At 44.0% G+C, this 22,137-nt stretch overlaps 1 protein-coding gene across 1 annotated transcript in view; it reads right to left on the bottom strand.

Annotated features, from left to right (window-relative positions):
- The window catches only part of si:dkey-288a3.2 (protein phosphatase 1 regulatory subunit 37), a 50,184-nt gene that overhangs the window by 22,762 nt on the left and 5,285 nt on the right, over positions 1–22,137 (bottom strand). The window contains exons 3-10 of the mRNA XM_020657296.2: positions 18,159–18,204; positions 14,782–14,882; positions 14,471–14,590; positions 13,395–13,542; positions 9,495–9,650; positions 9,151–9,263; positions 5,590–5,731; positions 5,223–5,392 (exon numbers count right to left, since the gene is read on the bottom strand). Of these exons, the coding sequence (XP_020512952.2) occupies positions 5,223–5,392; positions 5,590–5,731; positions 9,151–9,263; positions 9,495–9,650; positions 13,395–13,542; positions 14,471–14,590; positions 14,782–14,882; positions 18,159–18,204 (996 nt within the window). The remainder of the gene's footprint in view (positions 1–5,222; positions 5,393–5,589; positions 5,732–9,150; positions 9,264–9,494; positions 9,651–13,394; positions 13,543–14,470; positions 14,591–14,781; positions 14,883–18,158; positions 18,205–22,137) is intronic.

Below are 22,137 nucleotides of genomic sequence, written 5' to 3' on the forward strand. Positions count from 1 at the left end.
TTCTTGGCCAGTCCATTTTTACTCTCAGTGTTTCAGAAACAGCTTCTTTGTCAGAGAACTAACTCTACATCTAAACATTTCTGGACACTGTCTAGATCTGCACGATATGAGGAAAAAAGGTGATGCAAGAGAGCATTTTTCAAGACTGCAATCACGGTATAAAGTGCAAAAATGAAGTCCCCCCCCCCCCCCCATTATATCCAAGAAATGCCCCATATTGCATACTTATTTGACCAAGAGCCTGCAAATGCACAACTAACAACGCATGTACCTAGATAATCACATTTGAAGCCCCTGACCAAATTTGCTATCCAGTTGTTGCCTTTTTGATGACCTGTCTCAAAAGCCAAATTTTAAAAACGATGCTGTATGTTATGATCTGATTAATTGTGCTTTAACTTTAAATGACCTTAGGATGTTTGCATCCTGCAGCCCCCACATCTGTCCTTTGGTAATAAACCGATGTCTTCAGTTTGAACTGAGGGTGGGAATAACTCAGATACATCATTTCCTCTTTCTGTAGGAGAGTCTTAGTAGTTATAGAGCACATATTTAAATGCTGGGTGAAATATTAGATTTTACTTTTGGTTTTAAAGGTTTGAGAAATGGGCTGTTCTCTGGTTAAATTGTTGTTAAACCCTGTCTCTCCTCCACACTCCCTGACCTGTGTTGTGGTTCCAGTAGGTGTCTGGCTGATCTGGTATCAGTGTGCCCCCCTCCATCCCCCCCCACCCCCCACCCCCAGCCCTGCCTGCTCTGATCCTCCTCCGCTGCCCTGTGAGGCATGCTGGGAGGTTTGTTCTGCCTGGTTGCTGGTGTCTGCCTTCATACTCGGGTCCCCGGAGCAGCCATGTCATCATGATGCTTCTGGAACCTGAGCGCCGGCTACATGCATGGTCAGGCCGTCGTGTCACCCCGCCGCCCTGCAGGGACTGACCGTGACAGGAAGGAGCCCAAAAAAACACGCCAGGAGACCTCTCTGTTTCGCGCCGCGCCTAAAATAAGAACCCTTCACACGCCGCTCTTTGTGCAGAACATTTCCCTCAGAGATCGCCACAGACGAGGCGCAGACACGTGTAGCTCGGCTCAGGTGTCACTCCTGAACCTCTGCACAGTGAAGTAATCCAAAGTGAACTAAACTTAGGTGATTATAGTGCAGGTTCTTTAAGGAAATAAAGAAGAAAACAATTCAGCTCACAGGAATCGTCTGTTGACATGCATGTTTCCGACTGGCTAAATAACCAAGGATTATAAAAAATAATGTCATTAGCCTTTTTTTTCCAGACATGCACTCCTGACAATTCCTGGAGAATTTGCCCCTGAAAAATGTTTGTTCACACATATAAACACATATAAGCATCACATATAAAGAAAAGAGCTGCATCCATTTTGGTGCACTGAGATGTTTGAGGAGTCAATGCAGGTTTCATCTTTGGCCTTTTTTTATTGTCCTGTCCAGAATATATGGAGGAGGTAAAATTACGACAGCTGAGCCTTCCCCTCAATTTCTTTATCTTTAGTTCAGCTCACTGACGCACAACAGAACTGGGGAAGGAAAGTATCTCAGCATGCTGTTATCGTCGTCCTGCTTGGTCATGTGGCTCAAACTTAGCCCTGGGTCCTGAAGCTGAACGGTCAGGCTCTAAATTTGCACAATTAGGACAATGTCAACAAACAGTGAACATTGCAAACTTGGTAATAAAGGTGGAAAATGCCGAGCTGCTGCATTGAACTGCAAAAGATCCAACAGGTGTACCTGATAAATTACCACCAAGTTTTAGGTAGTGGAGTGAAGACAGAAAATACAAATACTTGTTTCAACTATCCCACTCGCACACACTCACGCACGATGTCGATGTAATTATGACATAGTGAGAGGACAGTTCTGTATCAACTCCACCTTGCCGACACGCGACATTGAGCGGAGGACACAGAGCGGCGTTATCTCTGCTGGAAACCGCTCGCAGACTCACGGCGGACAAAAATCCAAAGACAAATATTGAAGCATCAAACAGGTAAACAGGCCGTGAGAGTCCTCCTCTTGCCCACGCCGCCATGAAGAGCGAGCCGGGCAAGAGGAAGTTTAGTTCATTAGCGTGCTGTCGGAGCCCCTGATCAGGATGAATAAACAGCTCCACCTTCAGCGGCTGCCCCTCGGAAGAGGCAGCTTCCCGCCCGGCCGGGTGCATGAATATTTTAGGAGGGTAAATAATTAATAATTAACAGCAGACAGGCCAGTGATCAAATGCAGCAGCGTGGCAACAGACATGAAAAATCAGACTCTTGTAAACAAAGACAAGAGAGCCCCACATTTCCTCCCCTCTCGCCACCTTCTCTTCTCGCCTTTTAAATATGCGCATCTTCAATCGCCTCCCCCCCGCACGCTCCTAAAACCACACACACACACAAGCGCTCACAAAGTGCCGCTAACCCCCTCTGTCACTCGCTCACATTCATACCATCACTTATTTCCCTTCACAAGAATGAAATTTTCAGTATTCCTGGGCGGCCGGGATGTGACTGAGCGAGAACACTTGATCTGGCTGCCCGCTGTTTTCTGATGGAAAGATTTGCTTTTTAATACAATCGTCACTCCTCCCACCTGGATGTGCCACGCCAAGACAAATCCCAGCTGTGTGACTCCAAAACCTGACAGGGCTTAAAAATTCCCTTATTACCATTCCCTTAAAATACCAGCCGCACTAACTCCCACCAATGGCGGGAATGCTAATCACGTCTCTGGGCGGCTTAGAGGGGCATGAACACAGAGCCGCCAATATGGAGGCTTTGGTGCATGTGCATGAGGAGTGAGGAAGACGAGGAAGAAGAAGAAGGAGAAGAAGAAGAAGTCCCAGCTATAATGACACACATTCACAGAAGCTCTTAAAAGCCGCCTCTGTGAAATCTGGCACATCTCGCCGTCTGACTTTAGCCAGAGGAGACATTTCATAAAAATCAGACTTAATCGTGTAAACAACGCGCAGACAAACAGAAAACCACTGCAAACAAAAATAAAACAACTCTGGAAGCTGTGCACGGATCGCCTTCAGAGTTAATTTTAAAGTAAGCATCCCGCTCCTCAGAGATTTTAATTAATGCTTTAATATGCAAATAAGTTAGCAGAGATAAAATCATGACAAACAGATGGCAAGTGTGGGTAATTATTTTGTGAATCCAGCAGGGGCATGTATTAAAGTTATGGCATCGTTTTCCCCGGGCCTCTGCAGCCACGATGGGAGGAGACAAAAAAAACAAAAAAACAAGAAGCACTGATGAAACGAGACACAAATGACTTCGTTTTGTCTCCAAGTGACAAATCTGTGACCACAGTGAGTGTTTCACAACACACACGATGTGGTCCTCGAGTCGCCCGTTCAGCCGCGATTAGAGAGAGAATTCAAATGAAGGAGCAGTGAGGGTGGTTTAAAGGCCTGCAGAGCTCATGGACATAAAGTAGATCCTCTTAACTATGACAGCAGACGTTCTATCAGACCTCAGAACACCTGAGGTACAGGTGAAGTTTGCAAGCTTTAAATAAAATCAATGAGCACCTCTTATCATGATTTATTCCTGTGAAGTTTAATATTTTGTTCATTTCAGGGTTTGGATTCCATTTCCTGTTTTATTTTGAAATGTTCCCTCATGTTGCTTTTTAACCTCTGTGTATTTACTGTTCAAAGAATTTTCTCTTTAACCAAAGTTTTTCCTCCTCCGTCATCACTCTCAGCTCTCAAAAACAACTTCATCCACACAAAAACGCAAAACGCACTGTTGTGCTGCACGCCAAGTCAAAAACGAAAATGCGAAAAATGTTCTCGCCGTTCCTCGACAATGTCCATGTCCTTTTACAAAGGCGTCCATCCAGGCGTCTCTGCTCGTCAACATAGTGGGAGAGTAACTTTGTGTGTGTGTGTGAGCGTGTAAACAGTCCAGTTAGCAACGTTAGCACCAGCGCTAGTTTGTTAACGTCTGCCATCAGTTTTCCCCGTCGAAACAGAAACACCTTAAACAGAGTTTCTGAACATCTTCAGTCTGGAAGGAGTTTTACTGCTGGTGGTTTTTGGTCTGTCTGGTTTCTCTCCTTTCTTGATTGATCTCACCTGTGACCTGTCAGTCTCACCTGTGAGGATTGATTGATTGTATTTAGTCTGTCGCTTCCTTTTTGGGTCACTTCATTGTCAGACTTTCTCCTGACAATGTTCCTGTTTTGTAGTTTCCTTATGGCTCTTGGTTCTTTCCTTGTTGGATTTGTTAAAAAGAAGCCTTATGGGGGCGCCAGTAGAATAGTGGGTAGTGCGTGCGCCCCATGTATGGGGGTTTTTGGTCCTCCAGGCGGGCAGCCCCGGGTTCAAATCCGACCTATGGCTCCTTTCCTGCATGTCATGTCTCTCTCCCTGATTTCTGACTCAACTGTCCTATCTCTAAAATAAAGTCGTAAAAAGCCCAAAACGTCTGCCTTATTTGTCTTTAGCCTTTTTGATCAAATCTGCACTTGGGTCTACTCTTTGTTTTTGACAAGCTGTGACATCGCTCTGTCTATAAGAAGAGTTTTTATGTCTCTGCATCTTTTAAATCTGTACATTTGTCTCTACAGTCTCATAGATCACAGCTGATTCTTTGCTTTATTTAGTATTCAGTCTGTCCTATATATTTACCGCATGACGAGGGCTGATAACCATTGTCTTCTTTCTTCGTATAAAAACATCCTGCAGTTTTTCTTCCTCCATAAAATTTGTGGAAATGAACAACAAATTAATTCCTCTCTGTAATCGTCTTTGTACAAAAAGAGACAAACGTTCCCCGCTGTGAAAAATATCGGATTGGACCAATAATGAGCAGCATCAGTAATTGTTGCTCATGTTGAAGACTCAGCAATCGCTCCTGTTTCTCTGCATCTGTTCAACAAAGCTCACCCTTACATTTCAAATGAATACACAGAGTGCATGTGTTGTAGACTTTTGGGATGTGGGTTCATATTTCTTCTGTGAGTTTTCAGTTCATGATTCACACGAGCACATTTTTCTTGCTTCTCGTGCATTTTGGCTTTCAAAAGTTGAGTATAAAAGTTCATTCTTTAACCTCTCAAATCATGAACTTATCTCTGGCCACTAATCAGCTCTGTCAACCATCGAGTACAAATACTACACACTACAAACCGTGTAAAGCTGCACACACACACACACATCTCTACGCGCATATAAGTACGTTAAAACCGTGCCTACCTGGTCCTGTGAGGGTCTGTGAGGGTCTACATCCAGAGTGGTCAGAGAGCTGTTGATCCTCAGAGCGAGACACAACGCCATCAGACCTCCGACCTTCACCTCGTTGTGACAGAGGTCAAGCTGCTCGATCTGATGACTCTCGGCGAGGAACTCTGCCAACGCCACCGCACCTTCACCACAACAATACACCAGACGGGGGAAATTCACTAAATCATATGCTAACTAAACTAAAACTATCATGGCTACAGCGACCAGAAATTGTATAATTAAATATATACAAAAGGCAAATTTAAAAAAACATCCTGATAGTCTTTATGGATGATGTACTCTCTCTGCTTCAGTTTTAAACTCATGAACATGTTTGTACCTTCACAGGTGATGTCTGTTTTGGCCAGGCCGAGCTGCAGCACCGACGTGTTCTGCATCAGAGGCTCCCTGATCACCTGGATCCCCTCGTTCCCCAGGAGGTTCTCACCCAGATCCAGAACCTGCAGAACCCGCAGCACCGGCTGCAAAAACATGGGAGTCATATTGAGAAGTTTTTTTGGAAACTGGATATATGGAGCTGCAGATTTTTAATGATTGTTTTGAAATGATGTCCCCAAACTTTCCCCGACAATGAGGCTCTGCAGTGAGCGACTTTCAGTGTGTGTGAGTGAGTGTGTAAAAGGCGGAGAAGTTTTAATTATCATTATTATTATGCGGTGATTATTATTCCTTTTCAAACCGTTTCCTCTCATGTTAAACGCTCAGAACTTCTGTTTCCTCTCTCCAGAGCCACATTAGCATTGAAGGTTGATTAGCTGGCGCACAAAGCTGGGGGTGTCTGGGGCACAAGAGGCCCATGCTGCCCAACAGCTTGAAGAGGAACGCACCACCCACTCCTCGATGCCCCCTCGCCTCGCCACCCTTGTTAAATTCCTCTGGTCACTGCTCTGAAGAGAGTGGGAGCGCGGGGGTGGAAAGGAAGCCAGGAAGGCGAGCGACAGACCCACAGAGCGTCTTCTTCTGAGTTAATTTGCAGCGCTGTGACAACAAACACACTTGAGAGGACCCCCCCCCCCCCCTCGTCCTCCTCTCTTCTTTTTTTTCTCGCTGAGTTGCCGCTCAGAGAGGCAACGCCACATCCAACGCGTGGCGAGAAGCTTCTCCGGTGAAGAGGGGAGGAGGAGAGGGAGAGCGGCTCCGATGGATATGCACGAGGGATAATAGCAGACAATTAAAGAGGCGACTGCGTGGTTGAGAGTGTGTGAGAGTCAAGCATGGTTGAAGCCTGTCAAACGTAAACCACAGGAGGGTTGGAGTGAGAAGTTTGAGGGGGGTAGGAGTGTGAAACTACCAAAAACACAGTATGCTTTCACACATGACATGCTGGCTTCAAACAAAAAAACAAAACACCAGACGCACAAAATGTAGAAAAACAAGAAGCCTGCGTGACATGTTCACCAATTTAACCAAATAATCTTTTTTATGTTTTTAAATTTAGACATGATTTTGGCCCGTGTAGACTCCCATTGTCTTAATCCTTCAACAAGGCATGCAGGACGGAGAGAAAGGGGTTATTAACAGCTCGGTTTATTGGACGCTATCAGCTGCAGGTCTATTTTTTTCCACATTGTAGTCTTCTGTGATTTGCTAAGTTAAGTGTCTTGCTACTTATTCTCCAGATCTTTCAATCTGCAAACCTTAAAACGGAGAGTATTCTGATTGTACAGTTCTTTCTGTGTTGCCATGGAGGAAAGTGAGACATGTTACATTTAAAGTTGAAGTAATTTACCTTAATAGTTTGACCCATTTACCTTTAGTTAAAGTTGACCTAAAGTTGACAACAGAACACTATTGGTCAGTACAATGATCATCCATTATTATCATCTTCTAGATTACAGTGTGAGTGTAACGTGTGTTCAATGTGTGTTTCGTCTGTTCCAGGTGATCCGAGAAAACAGCATCATCATGTTGGAGGCCTTAGAAAGAGTCTGACTGCCATATTTCCCTGATATGACAATCTAGAATTTAATCAGACGGCTTCCAGCCTCTACATAGGAAACCTCTTATATACTGTAGGCTTGCTTCTCCCAGCAATGGAGTGCAGCCCTGCAGCGTTCTGCCCCCTGGAAGGCTTTCAGAGAGCTGGCCAATCAGAGGCAAGGTGGCACGTGGGGAGGGGGGCCTTAAAGAGACAGCAGCAGGCAGAGGCTGAAATTAGGGTTTTAATGATACCTGCTTCAAACCGACTCAAGGCGGTCTGCAGCCAGTCCGAAGGGGGATCTCTAAATATTTTGGCTTCTCTCTCAATGCTGTTGCTCCGTCCATCTCTTATAGTCAATGTTCTGGCCATAAAGCCAATCATCTCAAGGCTGAATTTTTCTGGATATATCTGTGATATTATCTATTCAAAGATATATTTGGTTACATTAGCTAACGTGCAATTTATGCACGGGAGCAAGTAAACAAATGTTAGCGAACTTGCTTGCTAGCAGCGTAGTTGTCTGTTGACCTTGGCTGACTCCGTTTCTGAGCTAACATTAGCAAGTGATGGCTCTGCAGGGGAGCTGAAAACAGGCGAGGGTGGGTGAAGGAGTGACAAACCACCAAAACACACAATGCTTTCACACATACACACACAAAAAAAATAAAAAAGAAGTCGTGCATCACATACGGGCCTCAGGAAAATAGTTTTATAGTATATTTAGATGTTGCTGGACTAACCCTGGAAGTGACAGTCAAGAGAATAAGAAGCCAAAATGTACACCCCTGTCTTCCTCTTCCTATAAGAAGCCGAGAGGAAAAGCACCAAACAGAAAGGTTAATAACAGCTCTCCTCTTCATCATATTCCACACAACCAGCTACGGGTCTAATTATCATCATTACAGCCTGAGAGGACATCTACTTATCCCTGTGACTGGCAGGCCACATGAGCAGCCCTCCTTAACGCACATCTATTATTTAATCAAAGTGTTTCTTCTTTTGGTATCACTGGAGGAGACAGGGAAAGTGTGAGTGTAAGTGTGAGTGTGTGTGCCACGCGGGCCTTTAATTTCCAGCCTTTTGACTTCCACAATCGCCACTCACATGACAGGAAGGTGCAGTTTATGCTGCCAATCAGGCGGAAGGAATGCATGTTATTAGGAGCGTGCGGAGTGGAGGCGGGATGTTTTAAAGGGGGACATCTCTGTTTGAGGCCGAATACTGTTCAGCTCCTAAATTCTGGCTCTAGATGAAAGCAGGTATTAGTCTTAGCACTTTAGCCGTTGTGAGAACTTTATGGTCAGATTGGATCGAGTGGAAGTCTTCCAAAGAGTGTTTTTGGCATTATATTCCTAGGATATTTTTTCTCATGAGCAGCGAAGGAGGGACAGCGACACAGAGGAAATATTGTACTAGAAAGGCCCTGAAACACCAAGGCCCACAAACGTCACCCTAGTTTTTGTGAAGTGCCCAGCTTCGTCGCAACTCGTCGGCCCCCACCTGCCTTTTCTAAGCCGATTCTAATCTGTGTCTGTGTCTGCGCGGTTGGTGAAAGCAATGACTCTGATTGGCTGTGAAGCCTAGCGAATCAGTGCACAAGATGAAAAACAATAGTAACAAAAGCAAGTAAACAATTTCAACTTTTTATCAGACATTATTCTTGATTAGACGTACTTATATTACTTATATGGTCTTCTCGTATCACAACAACGGTTTATATATCCGCATTCTTCTCCCTCCTCGCCCTCTTCAGGTTTCCCCTTTTTAGAATGGCGATTACCGACTAGCGCCGCCTGCTGGCATGCACAGAACATACGTGGTGGTTGGCCGTCAGCTGTAGTCTTTGCGGTTCAAGTGCATCTTTTTGGCCAAGACAAAGACTAATTCTTTGTCGTCTGCTTGGTGTGTCAGGGCCTGAAGACTTTAAATCTGAAGGGTAAGAACGATTGGCTTCCTCACCAGAGCTTTGGCGAGGTGTACCATGCCGCCTGCGGTGATCTGGTTGTTCCTCAGCAGTAAGACCTTCAGACCTGCAGTCTGGTGCCTCAGACCATCACACAACTCCTCCAAACCTGGAGAGGAAAAAACATGACAACACCAGCTGAAGGCTGTTTCAGTTTGTCTTTTGGTCTCAGCCTTTGCTCCCATTGTTAGCTAGCTACAAAACGACTCTGAATAGAGAAATTAGCATAGTTCAGATGACATAGGCATGCTTTTGTAAGGAAGACATTTAACGCAGTTCATGACTTCAAGTTTGAGTTAATAATATTGTTGTTGTTCAGTTATGGAGGTGAGTTTCCTACCAGCATCTGCAACCTCATTGTTGCTGAGCTGCAGCGTCTGTAAGGTGGTGTTGTATCGCAGCAGGTCTCCGAGCTGCAGAGCGTCCTGGTAACTGTTCAGCTGGTTGTCGGTGAGGTGGAGCTCTATCAAAGCTTTGTTTGACCTTAGTGCACTGACTAGAAGACAGAAAATGATAGAGAGATATAAAAAGATCAGGAAGAGGATACTAAATGTACCTCAATCCCTTAGAGTACAAGTATGTGTGATTCATCGACTACAAGATAAAATGATCAGCCTCACCAGTCTGCATCAGAATTACTGGTCTGTTAATCTAACTATTGGTATTTTTAAAAATTAGAAGACGATATCATTTTAATCATCTTGCAAGGGGAAATTCAATTTCACACTGTTGTTGAACATGAGCTAGTGGGGGTTTGGTGCCTTGCTCGAGGGCACCTCAGCAAAGCTCAAGAATGGAACTGGCACGTCTCCAGCTACCGGACTAATTTCCAGACTTGATCCGCACCAGGACTTGAACCGGTCCCCAACCCAAGTGACCTGAGCTCAGTCTGAAAGGCCAGCGATGAATGTAAATGTTGTGTCTAAGCTGTAACACAGCTGCCTGCCACTAGATGGGGCTGTAACTCTGATTAAGGAACCTGCTCTCCTCTCTATATTGCCCAGATGGTTACCTTAGTTTATCAGTATCCTGATCTTTATCGGAGGTTATGAGATTAAATATTAAAGGAGATCTATTATGCTGATCTATATATAAATAAATACATATAATGTTACGATGTTGGATGTCCATATTAAACCTCGGAAATGTTTTTTTTAAACACAAGATCGTTGGTGTAAATCCCTGGATGTGGTTTCTTGCAGCTCTGAACGAGACGCTACGAGAACTTTGCAAGACTTGTTCTGCTGACTTATTCGAGAAAAGTTGTAGGCATCTCTTTTTCAAGGAAAACGCCCCTCAAATTTCCCTGCAACTGCAGACAGAGCTGGCCTATTGGAGGAAAGTGGGCACGTGGAGAGGCGAGGGCCTTAAAGAGACAGTAGCTGAAATGAAGCGTTTCAGGCATAGGATGAAATGAGGGGTTTTACTGACGCCAGTATCAGATTAGTAAGGAGGTTTTTGAGCTACACATCTCGCAACGCTACTCAATCGGTGTCCCAGACTGACATAAGAAATTCTCAAAGTAAGTATAATAGATCTCATTTAAATATTAAAGTCAGTGCTACTCGCATCTTTGTAAAGGAGCGCATATGATGGCATGACGGCAATTTTAGTCCATACAACCACCAAACTTCTGACAACAAAAATCTTGTTCCTGCTTCTACAAGTTCTGCGTTCATGTTCAGTTTATCTGTTCACAAAGATTAAAGAGAAGCTAGCAGTGAGGAGGACCCACGGAGTGTGAGGTTACATTTTCTCTCCAAACTTTAGATGGAACCACCTCCTCAACCCCATCCCCTCCTCTCTAAATTAAGACATATGGATTTCTTTAAAGTGGTATTAGATATGATCCATCGTGCCAAACATGGAGCCTGCAGGTTGGAGCGGCAGCAGGCTGATTGAAGGCGAGTGAACTTGAGCATGAAAACGAGAACACAGCAGGAACTCTGCCTCCTGCAAATTACTGCGCTAAAGATCAAGTGGCACTCCTTCAGAAACGTGGAGGAGCCATTGTTGGAGGCGGAGCTGGGACTCTTTTAGAACCGCAGACCTCATAAAACACTCGTCAAATCTCAAGACCCACTCTCCAAATTTCTGCATGTTGGACTCCTTTCATACCATTCTTTATTACATGTTTAATAGAGAGATATAATGTGTGTGTGTGTGTGTGTGTGTGTGTGTGTGTGTGTGTGTGTGTGTGTGTGTGTTTTGGCTCTCTCCCTGTGTGTTTATATTTGGTGTACTGTACTGTGTGTCTCCTGTGTCAGTGTTTGTGGGCCCTCCCTGCCCCTGTGTCCAGATCGATGCGACAGATTTGATCAGGCCTGCCGGGCTGCATGTGGAATGCCAACATTGTCATCAGGCACAGTGGGAACCAAATGTTGGAATCGGTGGGATTGATCCGGTCGACTCCAACACCAGCGCCCAATCCTGCAATCACAGGCCCCCTCGGATCGAAGGCAATGATCCTCAGCTGGGACCCCCTGCTGGGAGGGGAGGAGGGGAGGTGGAGGTGGGCTCGGTGTAGACAGGGAGGACGGAGGGGGAAGAGGTTGAGTGTGGAAAGAGGAGGAGGAGGAGGAGGAGGGAGGTTGTGAGACCCTAAAATATCAAAGAGATCCAGGAAACAGCGGAAAATGTTGGAGAAGTTTCTGTCATGAAGAGTGGACATCACACTGAGTCCGTTTAGATCTTTATCTGCTCCAGCTGAGACGAGAAGAGACGCCCGAGTTCCAGTTTGGATTTTTTTTGTCCCAAAGAAAAGTCAGAAAGAGATTGTTTTCACCATCACACTGCATCTCAGACCAGCCTGAAAATTGTCCTTGCAAGGGATTTTAGTTGGAATATCAAAAACAAAATAATTGAATCTTAAGCCGTTTACTAACCACCACTGTTGAACTTGAACTGCTTTGTGTGTGTGTGTGTGTGTGTGTGTGCGTGCGTGTGTGTGTGTGTGTGTGTATTCGTTTGTCAGTGTGTGTGAGTTCATGTGTGTCCATCCATGTCCAGCACTTAACCCCCCTCTGAGTGTTCACCCGTTGTGAGTGTATTTATTTATCCATACACTCGTCCATTAACCGTGTTTGTGTGTACTCGCCAAAGAAGAAGCTGTCAGTCAATGAAGGTCAAAGAGCAGACCGCAAAAAGTGGAGCCCCTGCTTTGTCTTTTATATTTCTAATGACACTTTTAATGTTCTGTGCGTAACAAATCAAGTGTTTCTATGCTGTGCAACGTGCAAGTAGGAGTGAATGCACTGTTAACGTTGGTCACACTCCTTTACCTGCAGACGCCGAGGTCATGTATTGAGCTGTTTTAAATAGATCGAGCTCAATTTTTACTGTTTTTTCTGAGTGTTTTCCTTTCTTTAGACGAGTGGACTTCTCTGAACTTGAACATGTTTGTAGTTGATTTTGAAGTCAGCGGCCAAGCTGTGACCATTTATTCCAAAAATATGGTTTCCGAATGCAAGATCCTTGGAAGAGGTCTGCAATGGTAGTGTTGTAGTCAAGACCACACTATCCGAGACCGAGACATATCCGACCCCAGAGATTGCTCTGAGACCGAGACAAGACCAAGACCATAAATATCACATGATCCTTTATATATCAATTATAACAGCAAATATTATTCTTACTTATAAAGTTGCTAAAAACAGAGGAATAGGATTTTAGAAAAAGTGACTTCCCATGTTTTTTTAGTGGAATGGTTATTAAATATGTCAAATGAAAAATGTGCTCATTTCATTTTATATTTTTGGTTTTAGAGACTTTAGCAGACCCCAGGTGTAGAATGTGTGTGTGTGTGTGTGTGTGTGTGTGTGTGTGTGTGTGTGTGTGTGTGTGTGTGTGTGTGTGTGTGCGTGTCCTGGCTGACAGAGCAAGCGTAGAAGTGTGCAGCGGTGTGTAAAGTGACAGGTAAGAGATTAGGCCTCTAATCCGGGTCCAGACCTGCAGAGAGGGTCAGCGGTCAAAATCTGGTCCTGCTGGCCACAGGACACACGCATGCTCACACACACACACACACACACGCACACACACACACACACACACACACACACACACACAGACAATGCACAACATGTAAGCATACACACTGTCCACACTTTCACACAAACATGATTTAACAAACAAACATGACGTCACTGTATCATGAAAGAGTGTCTATGTGGCATTACACTGCTCAGCGTGTGTGTGTGTGTGTGTGTGTGTTTGTACGTGTGTGAGTGTGTGTGTGTCATACTCAGTGTGTACAGAGGCACTCCGCTGAGCTGGGCGTTGTGGAGATGCAGCGCTGTGAGCCGGCCGGTCAGCAGAGCTTTAGACAGAGACTGAGCTGGGTAGTCGACCAGAGGAACGTTACACACATCCAGTCTGGACAGACGCACACTCTGAAACACACACACACATGGTGCAGGCACACAGTTAATACACACTAATGCATTAAGAAGCAGTTCATTTCAATGTGCAACACAAAGAAGGAAGGAGAGGATGTAAGATAGAAGACAGAACCGATAGAACACATTTTTTTTATTCTCCTTAGAAAATATCACTTGATTTACATATTGAGTTCTGCATTGATGTGGTATGCATGGATGGCTAAAAGTTCTTAAGTTTTTAAGGTTGATGTAACAATAACAAAGGGAAATCTACTACTTCATCATGTAAAGAAAACTATTCGCAGCCTGTTCGCCAGGGTCTGTGATTTTAACATAAGTCCCGCCTCTGACAGGGTAAATAGCCAATCATAATGTATGTAAGGGGGAGATGTTTTTGGGGGGAGATGCCACCCCATGGCCACCTCTCTGGAGAAGCCCCTGATATAAATCATGACCATAAGCTTTTCAGTCACTTAATACATGAAAAAGTCTTCTTCTCCATCTCTGCAGCAGCTTTTAATCTTATAGACCTGAAGATAACGTTCAGTGAAACTCTGGGAAATAGAGCGTCATCACATTAACTTGAGAACTGTAAGTGATGCTCTGAGCCTCGACACTGTTCTTTTGATCACATCGACACGTGTATTCATGCTGGATGATTGCTCCTCGCCTCCCGGCCAACCGGTTCTTTGTTTATGCTAACTGTGAAGCTGCAGCAACGCGTGGATCTGTTTGTGAAGACGTTTTTTTGTGTTGATGTACTCGTGCTGTCGTTCACAGAGGGAGAACTTCAGGCCCTGTTTGCTCCACAGTGCATCTTCAGCGTGTGTAATGTGAAACAAACTCACTTTCCTGATGTACATTACCCTCCCCGCTCCCCTCCTCTTCCCCCACGAGGAAGCCTACAAGAGAAGATTACTATTCCAGCGCGTCAGCCAACCTGCTTTATCAAATGAGCCAGGGCCCTCCAACACGATGTTCCCATACTGCCGTTGTCAGAAATGTCAAGATGGGTTGTAGATTCATAGTACAAAATCATATCCAGCAAGGACGCGGCTCCCTGCGAGAGAAAACAGAGTGAGGAGGAAAAAATGAAGAAAGCCGGGCTCCAAATTTGACAGGAATGTTATGAAGTTCTTTCTGAAGAAAAAAACGTGTTCTAATCTGATCCGGGGCCGGGGCCTGAATATGAAACTGTGTTGGAATTGGAAGACGAAGATGAAGAAAACAAGTTTTGCTCATAAAACTCACATTTTCCTCCAGTTGTGCCGCCTGCAGATTGATGAAATCAAAGTGCAGCGATTTGAGGACGGCTTCCAGAGCTTCACAGGAGCGCTGGTCTAATCGCTCACCTTGATGGAGGAACGCAATCAAACAGGAGATAATTGGAGGCTGTTTGCTAACACGCAAAATTGCACGACTGTAAATGTGCTTTATCCTTTTTTTTTTTCCCTGAAGTGAATGTTTCAGCAGAAATTACGACAAAACAACTTCCTTTATAGGCAAAGTTTGTGTGTGTGTGTGTGTGTGTGTGTGTGTGTGTGTGTGTGTGTGTGTGTGTGTGTGTGTGTGTGTGTGTGTGTGTGTGTGTGTGTGTGCATGTACGTGTGGTTAAATAAAGTTCTGAGACGTAATCAGAAACAGAAATAATGATGACAGGAGGAACACAGCGCATGGTGCTGGAGTGTTCATTGATTACTGACGGCAGAACAAAACAACAGAATCAATAAAAAAAAATAAAAAAACACAAACTTATCTTCCAAAACATCAAAATGTCTGATTATTTTTACCCCTCAATGTTCAGATTAAATATTGAATAACTTTATTTTGGTTGATAACAGACACACACTTTGTATAGACATGGTTGTAGACATTGACAGTTCAGTTCAGGAGCATCCTACGTTAGTACATTTGATTTACTTTATCCATATGCTCTTCTACGAAGGGGGGGAGGAGGGGGGGTCTGCTGTGAGGAGATGTCAAATGTTTTTAATAATGCTAAAATATTTACTCCATTCTTTATTCAAGGGTCTGGATGAATTCAGATTCTAATTAAAACAATTGCAGTGGTTAGCGCTGTTGCCTCACAAGGAGGTTCCTGGTTCGAATCCCCGTCTGACAGGAGTCAGGAGACAGGTTCTCCGGCTTCCTCCCACAGTCCAAAGACATGCTCGTTAGGTTAACTGGTGACTCTAAATTGCCCGTAGGTGTGAGTGCGACTGGTTGTCTGTCTCTATATGTCACTAAATGTACCCCGCCTCTCGCCCAATGACAGCCGGGATCGGCACCAGGAATCCCGCAACCCCCAACGGGAAAAGCGGTTAAGATAATGGATGGTATTGGGGGGTGAGGCTTCTTAGATACAAGTTAGCAGAAAAGTTTGGGAACCACTGCTCGAATTGAGACACAGTAACCTGTTTGTGTTCTCCCCGAACATTTCAGGACGCTTTTTTTTAGTAGTTTTATGCACAGACTGTAAATATTAATGGACGAAGCCTGAGTGATGTCAGCCATCTGTTCCTGCAGGGGGCGCTGGAGGCTCATCAGCAGCAGCCGCCATGTTGGAAATCCTGTCTCAGCCTAACTTTTTGTCAACCTAACGACAGACTGAGAGCTGGAGCTGAGGCGGGGTTTAAGACCGTTAAACCGTGGCCACCTGTCAATCATGTCAGCTACGCTAGCAGCATGGCGGCTCATCATGGCGGACGCCACGACAAAACATGTCATGTTACAATTCTAAAATTACGGATTTCTCTGGCTTTCATAACTGTTGGAAATATTTCAGGTAGTGTAAGTACTCAACAACAACATATATATATATTTATAACATAAGTTTAGTCCATTTTAAATTAATTTATATTTTATGTAAACATTGTCATCAAATTCAACATATTGTACGTTCAAACTTCTCTTTACCCTTGATTTAGAAATCCATCAACCAACCCTTTGTTTTTGTTTTTTTATGTATTAGGTAATAAGTGTGTTTAACGGGGGGCTTCTCAGGGGTCATCTAGTGATCTGATGTTGCTCAAAAATAAGTTCTCTTCTACACGATGTGTTTATTAAACCAGTCTGTGTTTCTGCTCTAAGTGTTTCTCTCTCAGTAAACCTGATCAGGAGTCTCACTCTGATCAAACCGAGTCTCGCTCCTGGTTCTTATCTCCTCAGACCGGGAGGGGGGATGATAATTAGCACCATAATTATTTACAAAATGATTTTTCCCCTCTTTTTTTTGTAATAATAATCACTGAGCTGATGGAGCAGAGTGTGTGTGTGTGTGTGTGTGTGTGTGTGTGTGTGTGTGTGTGTGTGAGGTGGAGGCAGAATCTAAAATCCCATTTTTCTAATCCGCCCTGCGTCTGTGAGATAATAAGGCAGCGACACCCGCAGTCAGAGTCATCAGAGCGTGACAACGGTGACGCCCATCACGGCATCGAACGCACAACTTCACACCGCTGCTGCTGTGTGCACACGTGGCTGCTGCAGAGGTTATCTATATCTGTGAGGACCGCAGGAGGTTTAACACCTTTAAAGTGAAACTCTGTCAAAGGTTTTTCAGTTAGGAGAGACGACGAACGGCGACCATGCTACGATTAAACCAAGTATCTGATTAACAGGCTTGAATCCGGGTAATTCTTTCAACGATCAAAGTCAAGATCAGATCCTGATTCAGGTTTTTATTCATGCTGATGTTCCAAAGGCAAGAAGCTTATATTTCAGTTTGAGGTTTGGAAATCAAATTGTTGAAAACTAAAAACAAAGCCGATGCTGTAAGTGACTGCACTTCCTCAAGTGTCCACTAGAGGCTGTTTCCAATAGTGAGTCAGTCTCCATAGAGCCCCATGTTAAAAGATCCGACTTCAACGCTGAAATAAACATGTTTACAAGCTGGTACAAAACACAAATGTTGGTCTCTAGTTATCTCTTCATGACAACTTTTCAGGATGAACTCACCTGTTTACATTATATTAAGGATTAAAGTGATGTAGAATTAGGGGGCGGGGCCTCTTAGAGTGACATTTGGGAGCTGTTTGCTAGGTGTCACCTCAGCTACTTCAATCTGCCTGTTCCTGTTTTGTGGGACAATGACATTCATTTTTTATTGGCCATTTTTTTGCCTTTATTGGATAGGACAGCTGAAGCGGGGCGGGACATGTTTGAAGGGGAGAGTGGGAGACAATATGCAGCAAAGGGCGGAGGTCGGATTCGAACCCACGGCCGCTTCATGAGGACTATAGCCTCTGTACATCTGCACATGCCCGACGAAGTGGCTAGGCTATGTGTGGGCGCCCCAGATTTCACTGAGGCCTTTTGAGGTTGTGTGTTGTGTTTTTAAAATGTAAAAAAAAACACCAAAATGATGCAGTAATCGAATCATTTAATGAATGTACACATAACTATATTGAGATAAAGGACGACTCAAATCCCCCTGACAGGCCTGTCATTAACTGATGTCACACTCTATTCTCGTTATCTCGTAAAATGTTGACGATATTAAGGACGATTATGAAGATATTAATGACGTGTTGTTCCATATTTTTTTTTTTATATAATTAAACATCTCACAGAATCACTCTGCATCATATGAAGTCCTCCATCATGTTTAATAATGACGGAGAGATGCTTACCTTTGAGATCCAGACACTTCACACCGCCACCTACACACACACCCTGCTGAGAGAGAGAGAGAGAGAGAGAAAGAGAGGTGTGAGGGAGAGGCGTGAACACACACACACACACACACACATACACACAAATAGATATTTGGCAGCGGCCTCTCCATCCAAGCCTAGCGTTTGGATCAGGACGCTGATTGGACGGCAGAGCATGAATTATGAATTTCACACAGTTCACGGCTGCCGCTGACGGTGACACGGCGTCCTAATTAACCAGTGTATAATAATTAGAAACAGCTGGTCATCAGTTGATGTGTTCATTTGCCAGAGTCAGTGTTCCACATACATCTAATGTGACGGCATCAATCAGGGCGCAGGCAGAGACGGGAAACACTGATGAGAGCACGGAGCAGGGAGGATTGAAGAAGGTGAGGAGGAAACTCTGACAGCACTTTATCGTGCTTTTTTCTAAATATACGAACGTGTCACCTTTGACCTTGCAGAGGTTAGATGTCAAGATTTAAAGGCAGTAATGTGACTGCAGTGAAGACGAGGGCAGCCTGAAGTCAGAAGCTCCTGCACTGGGGGGAAAACTCTGCCTAATGATCAAAACACTGCTGATGCACATGAATAAAACTCCAGGAGAAATGTGATTGATTAACTGTTATTTAAAACACCAGTCAGTGGAAGCTTAAATGATGGAGCAGACACGACCAGCAGGGGGCCCCAAAAGTGAGTGCATTCTAACTCCATGAAGCCTCTCTGGTTTCTGTTTGTGTCATTCAGATGAAGGCTTTTAATCTAAACACGATGTGTATGGTTTAACTCTGTTTTGAAAATGTGTTTTTTTACTTTAATAAGTAGAAATGTTGATCTTAGAATGTGCAGCTGCTGTTTGAAGGGGATTAAACCTGAAAACATTTACTGTGCTCCCTGCAGGAGCAGATGAGAATAAGACAAAGTTAGGATGATGCAGAACATTTCTGTGTTTTTAGTCTTTATGGTTTGAAGTGGGCGGGGCATAGAAGGTGCCATATCAGGATTGAGCGACATTTTAAATCCAGTTGTGAGGCTATTTTGCTTTTTGTTTCTGGGCGACTGTCGATCGAATTGAATTGAATCCAAACAACACATTTATGATGATGTAAATATGCTGAGTGTGGGATTACTGATCTCATCAGGTACTACATATTGTACATTTTCTCCCTGAATTTGGCCTTTGATTGAAGCAAAAATTCCTGAGACATGTTCAAAGAAATAAGTCTGACACTGCATCCAGCACTGAATCTGGTTTTATTCACATCTTCAAACGCTTAAATTCCTTAAAACCTGTATAGACAAAGCTGAAAGTTCATGCAAGAATAAAAGATATTCATGCATTAAATATTTTCTTTGGATACAACTTGCACAAAAAAATGGATCCTGCATCATATTTTATCAGATTTTACATAAACACCCAAGAAAAAGTGATTTGAACTCTTTTTAGATACTCTCATTTTACGTTTTTATCTTTTACTCTGCAGCAGAAACACGGCGCCTGCATCAGTATTCCTGGTTAATATCTTGGAGTGTCTTTAGCTCCCTAGAATCTCAGTTATTATCACCCACTACCCATGCACATTCACGTTCACCGGATTAGTGTATCTCCTTATTTTTATTTTTACAACACATCCAGAAGTCCGCTACCCGTCTCCTCACACACTCCTGCACCTGTGACCTCATCACCCCCGTCCATCATAACCTCCACTGGCCCCCCGTCCCCCAGCATATCCACTTCAAACTCCTCATCATCACCTTTAAAGCCCTCCACAACCTGGCTCCTCCCCCCTACCTGTCTGAGCTCATCCCCCCTACCTGTCTGAGCTCCTCCACCTGCACACTCAGGCCTGCAGACACAAACCTCCTGCCCCCTCCTGCAGGACTAACCATCAGTCCTGGGGGGACAGGACCTTCTCTATTGCCGCTCCCACCCTCTGGAACTAACTTCCCCAAAACCATCAGAGACCCTCCCCACCCTCACTCTCCACCTTCAAGAAATCCCTTAAAACTCTCCTCTTCAACATCGCCTACAGCCTCTAACAAACTCTGTCCTTATCGTCCTTCTCTTACTTTATTTCCTCATTGTTTTCACTCTTTTGTTTTTAGGGGGGTGTCCTATCCTGCTGTCTGCCGCATTACCCCTCCGAGTACATGAGGTCGTCATGATGGAGTCCAAGACTTTGACCCACATTTATTTCCTGAATAATTATTTATTCTTAATAAAGTCTCTCCTGATTGAAACACAGCGTATCAGCATCAGATGAGATTTATAATGTCAAAGGTTTTTTCCTCCAGATTTCACCTTTCTTTTCTTTTGTGTGTCTATTTAACGGGGACTCGTGCAAACGAGCATCGCTTCATATGTAAAACACAAAGTAGGTGTCATGCACACAGGTTTCTAGTCGTGGATAATTTGCATCCCGTGTCCCTGGCTCGCCGTTTAGGATTTAAAAACAGAAGCATTCAACTTGATACAGAAACAGTGACACTACATAAACACAGACATTCTGCATTCTGTGGTCTTATTTTCTTCATCCTGATGAGTACGGACTACATGATCAAAGAAGCAGAAATGCCTGGGTTTAGAGGAATGTTTTTTTTTTCAAAATGTTTCGGGCTGGTTTGTTGCTTACGTTTCAAGCTTTCTATATCATGTCACAATATTAAATTAAAGACCAAACATAAAGAAAGAGAAGGGTTTCAAGGTGCTCAGTTCTGCTCAGGACCCTTTAAACTCTCCGTCCTGCCCTCATGTTTCTCTCTCTCTCTCCTCTGTGTGTGCACTGCCTCGTCTTGGCTCTCTCTCTCTCTCTCTCTCTCTCTCTCTCTCTCTCTTTGACTCGCCGCCTCCTGATTTTGCAAAGGGCTCCTTGTTTCCTCTCGTAGCTAAATATGATTCATTGTTCAAAGGGACGAGCGGAGCACAAAGGGAGCCGCCGCAGACGGAAGACAAAAAAGACGGCGTCCATAATGTTCTGCTGTAAAGAATCAGACGGATCAATGGGACAATAATGACTCTGTGTGTGTGTGTGAGGGGGGCGCCGTGTAGCGGGGAAGAGGTGGCTGAATTCATCCTTAATCATACCACAGGGTGTTTTACATGTGCACACACATACTTATACATCAACTGATAATGTGTGTTTGTGTGTGTTTACAGATAATTAAAGCAGGTCAATGCAGGAGGGGAAGTGATGTGTCACCTGTCTTTAGTTTTATTAATTCACTCCCTGGAAATCAGAATAATTGCACAATCTGTTTATCATCGTGTTCAATCATGATCATGATTTTTTAAATTAAATTTCAAAAGAAAAGGAGTCTTTAAATGTTCTGCCTTGAATGTGCCGTGAGGGACGAGAAGAGAGAGAGGGAAAAATGAGAAGATGATTTAGAATCAGGAGGTGAAAACAGAAACACACACTGCTCTATTCTCCACTGAAGATTTAAACCATGCAGCTCAGAGTCTGTCTTCATCTCAGGGAGGTCAAGTGTTTCTCTCATTTAAATCTTTATTTTGAATATGTTAATAAAATAATTGTAAAAAAAAAAAAAAAAAAAAAAAAAGATAAATAAATGACTGGAGCAATAAACAATAATAAAGTGAACCGAAACAACAACATCAGCGAATTAAGTCGACATGAAGCAACTGTAAATGTTTGAAAACAATACAAGCACACAGTCAGGGCTGCAGGGTGTGTGTGTGTGTGTGTGTGTGTGTGTGTGTGTGTGTGTGTGTGTGTGTGTGTGTGTGGTGTGTGTGTGTGTGTGTGGTGTTGTGTGTGTGTGTGTGTGTGTGTGTATGTATGCGTGTGTGTGAGAGAGAGAGAGAGAGATTAACTCCAGATTTAGGATGACGTTTATCGACTCCTCAACAACTTTGGCTCACAGATCCACCCTGCATGTCGACATCAGTACATTGAATCAGTTCTCACTCTCCCTCATCTCTCATCACCAC

This window comes from Labrus bergylta, chromosome 18 (genome assembly GCF_963930695.1).
Source record: "Labrus bergylta chromosome 18, fLabBer1.1, whole genome shotgun sequence".
NCBI lineage: Eukaryota > Metazoa > Chordata > Actinopteri > Labriformes > Labridae > Labrus > Labrus bergylta.